Here is a 14,101-nt window from a genome sequence, read left to right as displayed (position 1 = left end):
TTGTTATAATTCCTGACGTCCTGCAGTGATAATCAGTGATAAGTTTACTAACATCCACTATCGCTAGTAATGCATCGCACCGAAAGAAAAAAAAACAGAAACATCATTACTGTACGTGGCCGTTGTGAAGAAGTTAGAGCGGGTCCTAACGAAGACGACGAAGGGCCAGGAGGTTCGGAATAAAGATGGCTAACACCATAGCCTAGCCCTACTGTGTATTATTCCAAATTGGCGCAGCCGACATGATTTCTACCGCTACTCATGTGTCCTTTCTGACTGACCAAGGAGGCTCAAGCCAATATGACGTGTCAGATGATGTGGAACTAAACAGAGAGGGTCTCGGCTTCCGCCTGACGACACCAAAAGAAGCTCTTTATTTGTCGCATGCAAGCCTCTTGTACATACCTGTTTCCGTCGACGGAAAGAAAAGGAGCGCGTTAGTTAACAGCGAGGCAAGCATCACATTTATAAACACGGACGGCCTGTATAGAAGGCGAGATGTTCACGATAAATGGACATGTGTAACCATGACATGTCTCGGCAACAGTGTGGCTGCGCAGGCGCTAGTAGTCGACGAAGTACCCCATGCATTACTCCTTTGCCACGAATAGACTCATAGAACCCTAGACGAGATGGGTGGCTGCAGAGTGTTTTCGTGTAGTGATTAATGTAAAGGACTTTGGCAAGTTCCACTTTCTGAAGAATACAAGATACAATCTGCCTTCATAACGTCCTTTGACATCTATGAGTATAATTGACTCCCGTTTGAATGGAAGAACTCACCCGCTTGGTTCCAGAAGATGATGAACGACGTCTTGCGACCGTTTCTTGGTAAGTTTTGTAATGCGTACATCGACGAGGAGGAGCGCTCGAATCATCTCGCTAATATACTTCAAGCACTGAGTGATGCGGAGCTCAAAATTAATGACAAGAAAAGTGAGTTTTTCCAAAGAAAAGTTGTGTTCCTAGGCAGAGTGTTTGATGGCCAAACCAAACAGGAATCAGTCGAACGAATCTCGAAAATGCAGAAGCTGTATGACTTACAATCTTTGCGGGTATCTCTCGGCTTTGCGAAGCATTGTCGGTCATTCATTAGAGATTATGCGACGAAGACAAAGTTGCTCACGGAAATTACATAGAAGATGTGCCATTTCGGTGGACATAAAAGAGTGATTCCGTTTATCAAAGCATTGTGAGCATCATTTCACCTGATCCTATTCTGACGCTTCCAGACTTCAAGTTGCCCAACGAGCTGAATCGCTTCTTATTACGGCACAGGTGCAGTGCTTTACCAGAGAGATACAGAAGCTCCACAGAGCCGGCAACAAACGGTCGTAGGGTATTATTCGTATACATTTTCGAAAGCGCAACTCAAACAACTACGGAGAAAGAAGCGTTTGTAGTCCTAATGGCCATACGCTATTTTAGACCTTACCTTGATGGCAGGAGCTTCACGCTCTTTATCGATCACCAAGCCTTAACTTATCTCCTTAACCTCACAGAGCCTAGAGGAAAAATCGCGAGGTGGGTAAGTGAACTCTAGCACTTTGTGTTGGTGGTCCACCACAGACCTGGCGAACACCTCTAGGACGCAGACACCCTTTCAAGTCTTGCGGTAACCCCAGATTAGGAAAATACCAGCGCAAAAGAAATATGGGGTTTTACGTGCCAAAACCACTTTCTCATTATGAGGCACGCCGTAGTGGAGGACTCCGGAGATTTGGACCACCTGGGGTTCTTTACCGTGCACCTAAATCTAAGTACACGGGTGTTTTCGCAATTCCCCCCACCGAAATGTGGCCGCCGTGGCCGGGATTCGATCCCGCGACCTCGTGCTCAGCAGCCCAACACCATAGCCACTGAGCAACCACGGCGGGTAACACCGGCGCAACTCTGCTGTCAGAGGAAACTGAAGAAATGGAGTTCCACGATGGAACGTTCCTAGTCCCGGAAACAGTGGTGCCTCGAATCTTGGAGCTTTATCACGACTCTCCGGATTCTGGCGGGCACGGTGGGTTCTGGCGAACTTATCGCAAGATTATTCAGCGTTTCCGGTGGAAACGCACGAAATATGACGTCCACCGACATGTCCAGTCTTGCCATCAATGTCAAGTCCACAAAGCCAAGTACCTTCACAGGACAGACGAGATGGTCCTACTTCAACATTCTGACATACCACTTGAAGTCGTCCAGGTGCATTTTGCAAAGCTCAAGAAAAATACTACAGGAGCAAGAAAAACAGTTTTTCCTAGTGGCAATAGATCAGTGCACTACAATAGTGGCTGCATGACCGAGAATGGAAGACTCAAATAGCGTGATTGCCCTTTTGAGCCGAGATATGTTTAAGAATACTAAAGTAGTAATATCAGACAATGGACCAGTATTTGTAAGCCAGCGTCTACAAGAGTGGGCGAAGGAACGAGTTGTTTTGCGACACTGCGTGCCTTACCATCCAGTAGGAAATGGCATGGCTGAAAGAATCATACCGAGACTTGAAACAGTTTGTTTCCATGTATCCAAGTTGCAAAGGCGGATGGAAGTGCTGCGTGGAGGCAGCTGTAGCTTGTCACAATCCGTTGTACACTACGATCATCGGCTGTAGCCCGTATTTCGCAGCATTTCGCAGCTCGGTATTGCTGACCGCCTACAACTGTGCAAGAAGCGGAAAACTGCGGAAGCATACTAGCGACGCCGCGAATATATGAAGAGACGATGAAGAATATATGAAGAGACAACACGCGGATACCCCGTATACAGCTGAACAATTTAGTGCTCGTCAGAAAATAAGGACTTCCGGGTACGCAGCAGGCGTAAGTGGGACCATATCGCGTGGTGCAAACTGCAGTGCGAAATAGTGTTCTTAAGAGAGTGGTTACTTCAACGATGACGGCATGCTCAAATTTGCGACCATTGGGAACGTCTTTATGTATCATCCCAGGAGGGATGGGCCTTCAAAGAGGGAGAGTGTACGTGGACGTTGAGAAGAAGTTAGAGAGGGTCTTAACGAAGACGACAAAGGGCCAGGAGGTTAGCAATAAAGACGATGGCTGACGCCATACCCTAGCCCTACTGGATATTATGACAATTATCTACAGAATTTTTGCTCTTCGTATAACCGGCCGCTTTTTACGCTCTTACTAGCCGGATCATTGACCTCTTTTAGAGTAGGGACGACCATCAATTTCTCGTGAGGCCAGAAAAGAACGCCTGAGAATGCCGCAGAGGTCGCTCTCGAAACCCTTAAACCACGTCAAGGGCACGTGCACACCCAAGTTCAGTCGCGGGATTTCGCTCGCACATGCAAAGGAAACCGAAAGACCGCCTGAGCCAAGCCTTCCTCCTGCGCAGGTCCAGCGGCCATCGAACGAAAAATCCCTGCTCGATGCCACAAACAAAAGGGGGAGCCCCGCGCGCGACGCCGGCGACCGTAACGCGACCCTGGCGGGCAAGAAAAACAGGCAGGCCGCGCGTCATGCACGATTAGTGACGAACGTCCCCACGATGCCCGCACGATGCAATCTACTGCCGCCAGTGTGCGTGCTCGCGCGCGGTATGAGATTAGGTGGAGGTAGTAAGAGGGGGGGGGGGGGTGAGGCTAGGTCAAAGAACTCGGGGCCCGTACTAATCCTAGGGCAGCAGCCATGGCCCCGGCTCCTCTGTCCGTGGCTGGCCACTGCGGTGACGTTCACCCCGGTCGGCTGCAACTTGTCGCTTCCTCCACGGAGGAGGCATTTCCGCCGCTGCTCCCCCCCCCCCCCCCACCTCTCTCTTTACACGAGCCCCCTTCGCGCAGGAAGCCGCCCGGGCGCCGCCGGTCACTCGAGCATGCAAGCCGCTGCTCGGCTCACGACATTGTTTTATCCTTGAGAAAGACCCCACACCGCCGCCCGCTTCCCTCGCTGCACCGTCCGCTCTTCGCGCAGAACACAAAAAACACCCGCGAGATCTTTCGGGCCGCTTTTCTGACCCATTTCGACGCAGCCGCGCTCGTTCGGAATCGCGCCGAAATTTTCGGCACGAATTGTTCTTGCGCAGGAAGGGAGCAATTGGCCACCCTCTCCCCGCACCAGCGGGTCGCGTCTTGAGCTTCCGTTCTTGTAACCTCCCCCCCCTACGACGACTGCAGCGCGGAAACTTTCACGTGCGCGCAACTCGGCCAGGCCAGGGCGTCGGGGCCGCGTGCACGCATTGTCCGCGCGCGAGGCGCGTACTCGAGGACACTGGGCGGAGACCCCCGTTGGTGGGCGTGCGCAAGCTGCTTCCAAACGACCCGCGCCGGCACCGTCGCAGGCCCGCTCAAAGGCTGTCTGTCTGCGATGCACGCTTCGACTGGCTGCACGCGTTTCCCACCGGCTTTTGCGTAAACTGCAGCTTGAGCCACAACATAAGGAAACGAGCGAGGAAGGCTCCACGAGGACTGTATATATCGCGCTTTTGTTTATTACTTCTTTTTGTCAAAATTCAAACATCTTACTAGGTCCTTTTTTTTTAGCCGTCTGTGGCAGAGAGCGTAATTCCACCTCTCTGTCCAGTTCTGAATTGTTTTAATGTCCGGAGAAATAGGAAACATGTACTCTGTTGACATGTTAATTCCGCTCACACGCTACGTATTTATTCCATCTACAGCTTCTGTATTTCACCAACGCGCAATTCTCTTGGATGGTTCACCACCTGCCCGAATTGCTTCACCCGTCACTTCTCCTACGAAATTCCCCTTCATACTATAGCGCGAAAAGTCGAAAATCACAAAATCACACGAAGGCAAAAGCGTGGGCGTGGCAGCGCGACTCAGTTACCCGATCCATTCTGACGGCCGCATGAGGCATCGCGCTAGCGTGTTGTGCAAGAACGTCATAACCGGACCGTCCCGCACGTTTCTTGTCAGTGGCCTCGTGTGCTCGATAACAAATTATCGTGAGAAAATATTCACCATTTTTGCGAAAATTCATCATATAGTTAAATTTTCGAATCCAATGCGAACATAAAAAAAAAATTAAACTGTCTTCGAATATTGAACCGACTGCCCACTAGCGATCTACTTCTCAAAACGAATAAGTTTCAACGTCCCAAAGCAACACATGGCATGCGAGGGACGCCGCAGTTGAAGGGTCAGGATCAATTTTGACCACCCAGAGTTCTATAAAGACCCAACTATTTGCATAAAGTGCATGAAATATTTGCATAGTATCTATATCGGAATCGCTCGCTGTGGTCGGGAATCAAGCCCGCGACTTCGTGCTCAGCAGCAGCCAGACCTCAGCAGCTCAGCCACCACGGCGGGTATATTCCTCAAAATGTGCTCTAAATACATACGCGACGAAGTTTATCTGCCGGCAAAAGCGTTTTTATGCCACTTAATGCACGTAAGCTAATTAAATACTGAAAGCGCGGTCAATCAGATAGCCGATTTACACTTGTAAGCTAACGGTGATTGCGCTTTCTGTGATCATGACAATGACAGTTAACAAATCAAATGAGCTTCGCCCTACTAAATACAAGAGATTCCAATTCGCTATAAAATGTCGACGTAAGACTGGAGATACACGCCGTTATAAATCAGAAAAGGGCATAGATCATTGTATCATCCCACATCCCCAAAAAAAGGTGAAATCTCACAAAGAAATAATTCAGGTAAACCGAAGCAGCATAAAAATGAGGCACCCTTATTTAGATTGCTGCTGGTTATAGCGCGAAATATTAGCTAATAATGCTTTCTAAGTAACCAATGTCCTTGAGATTCGACAATGCCTTCCGCATGGAAATTATTCGGAAAAACGCCAATACATAGTCGCCATCTGCATTGCTCTTTCACCTTACAAGCTCCAATAACAGCAGTTATTCCTCCTATAAACGAACAGCCAAAAACATGCAATACAGAATTCTCAAATGAAATACTATTCCAATAACAAAAATATATGGATTCGTATTCAAAACCTTGCGCAATACTCTTGTTCCTGGCCTCAAAACAGCCTCCGCATTACCCTCATTTCCTTTACGCTCACTATTCATCTTAAGATATTCACGGGTGTCGTCCTCGACATGGATTCTTCCGAGAGCTCCATGAAAGCGTCTCTGCCTTCAATAAAAATAAAAAAATAAAAAGGACCCCGACTCAGTGTCCGCGCATGCAGCTCCAGTGCAACTATACTCCTTCACATGACCTAGTAACCACACAACCGAACGAATGTTTACGTAAGCGATGCTCAGGATTGGTATTCACTCGAACGCCACTGTACCTTCTCAGTAACAGCTGTCACTTTGTGTCCCTTGCAAGCGGCCATATTCACTCAAAGTGCTGGTTCGGGTTATCGGTGACGTGGTGAAACTTGTAGTACTGCGGTCCGTCAGATGCATGAGTCAGCAACAACTCCTCGACAGGAGGTGACGCTTCCACAACGGAACATACAGGAAGGATTGTGATGGCCGCGTATTTTGAGCGGGGACTTGGGATTGAACTGATGGTTTGCGCAAGATGCGAAAATCAAGGCAGCCTACAGCGTGGTGTTGTAAGTCTTGGAGATTGAGTTGGGCTCCTCCTGCCACTCTTGCAATCATAATTTCAATAACAAAATTTGTTTCGTAACTTTTAATGACATACCTTAAATGTTACCTGTTAGAACCATTTTGTTATAAAAAGGAAAGTAAAATTACAACGCTAATTTAATTGAAACCGTTAATTATGGACATTGGGATTTTACCACCCAAGCTACAACAGCATCACGTGGTTGGACACTCACCAGGACGCACCACAAGGCAAGACGGGTGGCTTTCCAGTTTCCGATCTGGCCCTCGCAGCAAGCAGGCATTGGGCAGCCTGTCAAGATGATGCTTCGAAGAGCAGAGTTTTTGACACTGCGGCACGGGCAGCTCTCTTCTGGGACGAGTGAAAACTACGCCTACAGCGCCTCGATGCAGTTACCGCAGCCCCAACAGGGAGACTCCTGGGTCAGAACCTCGGGTAACGCGCAAAGGCGACTAAACTGCCAAGCTAAGAACGCCGCTTCATTGTGTAGAAGCGAGCGTCTGTGCTTGCACTTTCTGCGCTCGCAAGACGGGAAGCAGCGTCGCCACGCTCGAGGCGACAGTCCTTTTGCGTGCACGTTCAACGACGCCAGGCGCGTCCGCTTCGCAGCTGCAGCATCACGTGCCCGATGTGCCGGACATCGAGGAGCGTTCCTTGCGGCGTTCACAGGGGCAGCGAATGCGCGCTGCACTATACACTGGGCAAAATGGACGCGTTATTCCTGAGAGAAGCGTTTCAATCGACAGTGTGGCTTTTTGCAGGGTTATTTCAGCGAAGCTGTACGTGGGAGCTCCACAACGGTTTTCGGGAGGCGGCGGCAACGCGTCGTCATGCGGTGCGAAGCCGTGGTCGGTATCGGGGAAGCACAGGCACATTGTACTAACATGCGTCGGATATAGTGGAGGGTATGCAAGTATGGAGTTCCAGATTATAGTGAAGCGTTCGAAAACACTCGGGTATAGCGAAAAAAAAGCACCGGATATAGTGAATCATTTGCAAAGTATTTCGGGTAGTTCCTTGAAGTGTGCACAAGCCCTCGAGTATTCCGGGTGTACCAATTAACTTGGACCAAGATTTAAAATGATAATAATAATTAAAAACAAGAGCTCTAGACAAATCGTACCGACTGCACAGTAGCCGTAGTGTGTACTTACAGCCAGTATTTTTTCATCACAAGGTATTAATTGTTTTTAATTTGTGAAATTTTCTTTATTGCTTCAATCGTTAACATATATATTACAAAGTTGTAGGGAACGTCAGATAACCTCCGAATCAAGCATCTGTTTCGTGCCCAGCTTTTCCTTGTTCGTTTTTCCGAGACAGACAGACAGACAGACACAGACAGACAGACACAGACAGACAGACACAGACAGACACAGACAGGCAGACAGACAGAGACAGGCAGACAGACACAGACAGACAGACAGACAGACAGACAGACAGACAGACAGACAGACAGACAGACAGACAGACAGACAGACAGACAGACAAGTATTTCGAACAGGGGAAACCGTGACGGCGCACGTGGGACTGTAATTTTGCGCACTCATTCTGTTGATAGGCGCGCCCGGAACGTATGTTCCTTTTTGTCCCCTTTATCAACAGAAACAAACATTGCGCAGGCTATGTCCATCTAATTGCGTTTCGGCGGATTTGTGCGGCCAGCGTATGTATGCTCTTGTCGATTACGTAAATCATTTTTCCTTGACGTGTCGGTGTGTAGATAATAACGGGAGATCTCAACGGTACCACGCCAGTGACCTGCTCTTCGAGAAGACATGCCCTTCACGAATGATCAGAAGGCTGTAATGATCTTGGCTCTGGGGGCGGCGCACGGCAGCAAGACGAAGGCAGCCAAGCTATTCCGGATGTGGCATTGTGGAGGACGCCCTAGACCGTCAACAGTACTTAGAACGTAAAAAGTCCTTTGCGAGACGGGCAGCTTCACAAGAAAGCGACACAGCACAGCGACGGTAGTTCACGAAGCGGAAACGCATGTTCTGGCAATCTTTGCTGCTAACCGTCACGGTAGTGTCCGCGACGCCAGTGCGGAAGCCGGAACTTCAAGGTCATCAGTGTGGAGGATGTTAAAGAAAGGTCATATATATGCACCAGTATCATATACGTCTTCACCAAAAACTTCAAGACCGCGATTTTGAAAACAGCCGACTTTGCCACTTGGATTTTCATGAAATGTGAAGAAGAACCGGACTTTCTCAATCGCGTGCTGAAAGGGTAAATGGCTAAACCAGTTGCACCTCTCGATGTTCCTTTGTGGGCGGCTGAGACGCCTTATGTGCTTTTGGTTTATGTTTTATTGAAGCAAACTCCTGAGTAGCTCTTTTCTGTTCTTCCGAGAGCTGCCTTTCTTCTTTTTCCGTGTTCTTTCGCGCACTGTTTTTTTTTTACATTGTTTTTTTTTTCTTTAGCTTTGTTTCATGATACGCGAAGTTTAAAGCTAGCCCGAGTGCCTGATGATCGAGCACAACATTCTTGCGTCCGCAGATGCTGACGCTTATCGCACCACGCTAGCTAGGTCGCGAAACCCCTCGAGCCATCGTACATGACGAAACCTTATACGATGAGGCGATAACCGAATGCAGCCGTATATCTTTCCAAGGTTGCTTGGAGGTGCATGAGTAGAAGCGCGCGAGCGCGCAGCTATTTCATATTTCGCGGCCTTTTGTTTTTTCTTGGGGAAAAAAGAACCAGGCACACTTCCGCACGAAATAAATGCTCGGTTCGGAGGTTAAGGTGCCCTACAACTTTGTAACTGACATGTTCGCGATTCAAGTAATAATTAAAAAGTCCACTATATTGAAATCAATCAATTAATTTATTAATACTTCGTGATGAAAAAAATACTGGCTGTAAGTACGCACGACTGCCGCTACTATGCAGTCGGTACGATTTCTCTAGAGCTCTTGGGCTTTTTTTTTTAAACCTTGGTCCAATTTAACTGGGACACCCGGTATAAAGAATCACTACACTGGATATGGTGAAACAATACACCTCGGGTATAACGAATGTGTTGCACTGGATACAGTGGAGCATGTAACGTTGTGCAGCCGGTGCAGCATACAGGAGCACGCGTCGGATAAAGCGAATATAGCGCTATAGCGAAGTACTTGCATCATATACATAGCGAAGCGTTTGCAAAGACTGATGTGGATTTCGGTAGTTGGGACCCGTAGGACTTACAAAGCTTGTGAGAGCTTCTTTATACAGCGTTCAATGTCTTCGATGTTTTATTTGCCCGGAATTGCGTACATATGTGATTTTTCCTTCGTCACGCGTGTGTGCGTTTGTGCGTCTGGCTGTCTGCGCGCAGACGATGCGCGTGCGTGTATTTGTGCGTGTTAACAAAAACATTAAGGGTGGTCCGAATATTCCTAGTTCAAGGATGTTTGCACTGCAGTGAATAGCCGCAAACAGATGAACTATTTTGGCTCAAGCCGCGTAACAAACGACGTCGCGGAAATGTGTGAACATCATCAGTCCACCAGACCAGAGACAGACCGTCCTGTTGATTTCAAAACCTGCCAAGAAAAGAAGCACGACAAAAGCGCGTGGCTAATTTTACAATCATATATTGCTCCCTCGCGATATTCTAACGACAGAATGTCACGTTCCGATGTTTCTGTGGAAAAATTTAACACCAGCGCGTATACCATGCATACTGTTTCTCTTTCCTTCTTTTTTTTTTCTCCGGGAGGAAGGGAAAGGGTTAGTAGACACGGATAGTTGTAAAAATCGCCTGTGACCGATAACGTTTGTTCCGCCCTTTTCGACTGCATTTATGAAATAGACGGGAATTACCTTTGTGAGAAACCGCATGTCCAGGCGGCTAATTAAAGAGATTCGCTAATTCTTTTTTTTTTCATTTTCATTCACTAATTACTTTTTTGCACCGTGCATTGGGCGCACCTTGCAGAACCCTATAGATGGTCAAAATTAATCCGGAGTGCCCTGGCCACTACGGCGTGCCTCGTAATCAGATCGTGGTTCTGGCACGAAAAACTCCAGATTTTAATTGTTTCTTTGCTGTCGAATATTCGTAGTTGCGTTCGGATATAAAGGATAAGAACACTTATTGGAGTCTTGTGGTGGAACCCAATACAAGTGAGTACTATATTTCGAATGAATGTGCTGCTGCAGGAAAGCCCGCGGGTTTTCTTTCTTTCTTTTTTTTTTCGGAGAGGCGCCAGGAGTTCTCATGCGAACGCACGATTCAGATAAATTCTGCTGAATTATCTGAAGTCATTCAATAAGGTCGCCTCGCCTTCATATATGCAGCCCACGAACTTGTTATCTCGATTTAGGCAAATCAACTTATTATGGGCGACAGATGGCTGCCTCCTATTGTGACGCGTTGGAGACAGGTGCACCACGTACACGAGTAGCTCAATGAAGACAGCTCATCGAGGACAACACCCGAGCAGCACGCTGACGATCAGTGAGGGGCCATCGATGGAGGTGTTGAAAGATTCAGGCATTGTGATTGGCCAATTAATTTTCTCAACGAGGGAAAGAGGGGAGAAAAGGGTAGAAAGGGCGGATGCGGACGGCTGTGAGAAGGAGACGCTCGGACATGCATAGAGAAACGCAAAAGACACTACCATAGTGTGCTCCGATAGTTGGAGCCGTTTTGTAAAACTCAACGATGTACTTTTTTTTTTGAAATATAATCTTTTTTTCATTCTCTTCAACGTCGCTCGGAGCACTTCTTTCTCCCGGCACCTGGCGCAGTACCACCAATGGAACCTTCGTTGGCCGCACGGACCACGACTTGACAACAGTGGCCACTCCGTGTCTGCATCCCGTTAAATCAATGTGCGGCGCTGTAGTGTATCCCACTTATCTCCTTCCACGAACACTTTGCGCGCATCGATCTGGTGACGTGCAGTCGTTCTCTCGCTTCAGCGCTCATTTTCACGGTGCACCAGACAACCGAAAGCAGCCGTTTAAGCTACTCAGTTGACTGGCTGTTACGTTGAAACGACATTACATACCTACATGCATCCAATAATAATAACAACCCCATGCAAACTTTATATTTCATGCTGTTTATAATTAGGAACTATTCTGTATTCGATTCGATAGTCGAAGGTAGTTTTCATCAAATATTTTTATTCGATATGGATATTTCATTGTTTGAGCATTTTACATAAAATATTTAGCTAATTAAGATAACTGCACTAACTGACGTTTAACTAATCACTTTAGGGCACACTTGCGGGGGGTGAATTTAAGCCGGTGAGTTGTCGAGGCACGCCCAAATGGGCCAAATTTTGAAGCTAGAAACAATGTTGAGATACGCGCCGTCGAAACTGCGCTAAATTGCACCATTTTCTCACTCTTTCCTTTTCAGATTTCACTACGGCGCCTTTTTGAGGCAGTGGAGGCACACATTTTAGATGGACACCAACGCACATACCTCAAAATTGTTGCCAGTCTCAGAATTACTTTTACGTGGGTATGTCTTGCGAACTCATCGGCTCCAACTTGTAAATTGGAATGAATCGTCAATTATGCATTTCCATTTCTCGTGTAAGGGATGTCCGTCTCTTCAGCAATCCAGTTCAAGGAGTATCATCACTCTATCTGCCACAGGCGATTTTTTTTAATTTTGTTTATATTTAACAAAACGAGAAAAAAAAGAAAAAAAAATAATGGGTGGGTAGATACCTGGTATATGAAAAGGCGAGCAGCTATCGATCACGCGCTCGCCGCGCCGATACCCAATTACGTTGGCGGAGATTATGTCAATGGAAGGTATAAGGTACGCAACGTTCTTCCTTTCCATTAAATGTAACAAGATATATATTTCTTTTTCTTATTTTTTAAGCTACAAGGGCATTCAGCTGCAACGTCGCAAAGCTTATCTATCATCCAGTCCGGCACAGACGACATTCAGGATTGATGCGTGTAGAAGTGGTATCAAGCTACATTTTAGCCTCCCCGTATGGCAGAGGACATTAATTAGCAGCCTCCAAAATTTTCTTTGTCCGCACCTTCTCCTTCGTAAAGAAGGAAAAACAAATAAAAATAAAGCGAACCGCACCTAATCCATCGCTGATAGTCGCGCGGCCTCATTATATACTAACGACGACTAAAGCGCAGAGAACGGATGGATATACGTGCAGCCGCTGTTCTATCATGTCACATGGCGGTACAATCTGGTAAAGAAAATAATAATAGTAAAAGAAAAGCTCGGCCCTTCGTTGCTTGGAAATACCTGTAGATAAAGAAAAAGGAAGAGACGCAGCGGGCGCCAGCCACATCGTGGCCACCCTATACCTTACGCGCCTCCCCACCGTCCACTCGCCCACCCTCCTTTGGCGTCTTAACGACCCGTGTTTGCGTTTCATTTTGCGTCCCATCGCGTTTCAATGAGCCACGTGCCAAGTAATTCCACCGAGAGTTCCATCTGCCTGGCTCGCGCCGCGCGGAGCCCATTAGCGATGTTTCCAAATGCAAACACCGCCAACGAATAACTGTCGCTCGCTGAAAGAAACTGTAAAGCGGAGCGACCCTCTCCCTTCTCTCGGGCCCCGTACACACCCCTTCCTTCCATCCTCCCCCAACATCGCCGCCTTTATCCGCAAGAGGAAGCGAACAAAGAAGAGCGCGCGTGTGTCTGCAGACGAGACCCCATCCAGGATTGCCCGCAAAAACTCGCGCGGCAGCCAACGCAGCGGCCAGCTTCTTTCCGCTCTGCATACTAACCCGGGCGCAACAAGCGGACCCCGACCCAACTTTCATTCTGCGCGACTGGCGTCATTATAGCGCGTCATGCGTGGCAAAACACGGTCAACGTCGACTCGCGCCTTTGCGAGATTCTTGTTGCTGTTGTTTTTTTTTCTCCCACTACGAAAGGCACCAGGCTCCGGTTCGCGCATGTGTATACATATGCACGGCGGGGAAGCGCGCGTAGGTTAACGCTTAACGCAGTGACTGGTTAGCTGTGGTTTTGAGGCGGCAAATGACGAGCGGCCAGGGATATAGCGCCAAGGACAGCGACGCAAAACAAAAGTTCATTACTGCATCTATAGCAAGAAGAACGCAGATGCGAGAACCGCAATGAACGTCAAAGGACACCGCTGTGAAGGTGAAAGCGTGGGGAGGCACAAACGTTTTCATTACGGAAAGGCTCCACACGGAGAGCTGCAAGCTTTGCCGTTTCGAAGTTTCACTTAGCTGTTCCCACTGGGGTGCTACAGCGACAAAAGCGACAACCGCTTTTGTTTTAGAAATGTATCTCCGAATTTAGCTGCAGTTGCTCGTTGCATTTATGCGGCTATCGAGGTTGCGCCCGCCAACTGTACAGCCCACAGAGCCAGTGCGTAATAAAATCGCTCCGCTGGTTCCTGGCGCTGCAGCAACCACCAAATCGTAGTGCTTTAGAGACATACGCACACAGATCGAAGCAGCACAAGAGGGCACACCTCTAGGAGAATGCAGCACTCATAAAAGTCTCCTTTGTTACTGCACACTATAGAAAACACGGAATACCGGAAATCACCAATGTCGAGACGCATACGCACGACCACACAACAGAAAAGCGAAAGTCGTGCT

General features: G+C 47.9%; 1 protein-coding gene across 8 annotated transcripts in view; it reads right to left on the bottom strand.

The window, feature by feature from the left end:
- LOC135900578 (leucine zipper putative tumor suppressor 3-like) overlaps positions 1–14,101 on the bottom strand; it is a 218,167-nt gene that overhangs the window by 52,456 nt on the left and 151,610 nt on the right. Inside the window, exon 1 of one of the 8 annotated variants that reach the window (XM_065430101.1) lies at positions 6,738–6,920. The exons of 6 other annotated variants lie outside the window; for them this stretch is intronic. In XM_065430101.1, the coding sequence (XP_065286173.1) occupies positions 6,738–6,806 (69 nt within the window). In that variant the 5' untranslated portion in view covers positions 6,807–6,920. Of the gene's footprint in view, positions 1–6,737; positions 6,921–14,101 lie in introns of those variants that run through there. One more of the 8 variants, XM_065430025.1, reaches the window with a different exon arrangement.

The sequence above is a fragment of the Dermacentor albipictus genome, chromosome 1, assembly GCF_038994185.2.
Source record: "Dermacentor albipictus isolate Rhodes 1998 colony chromosome 1, USDA_Dalb.pri_finalv2, whole genome shotgun sequence".
NCBI lineage: Eukaryota > Metazoa > Arthropoda > Arachnida > Ixodida > Ixodidae > Dermacentor > Dermacentor albipictus.
Note: the sequence above shows the minus strand (reverse complement) of the source record. Positions and strands in the feature narration are given on the sequence as shown.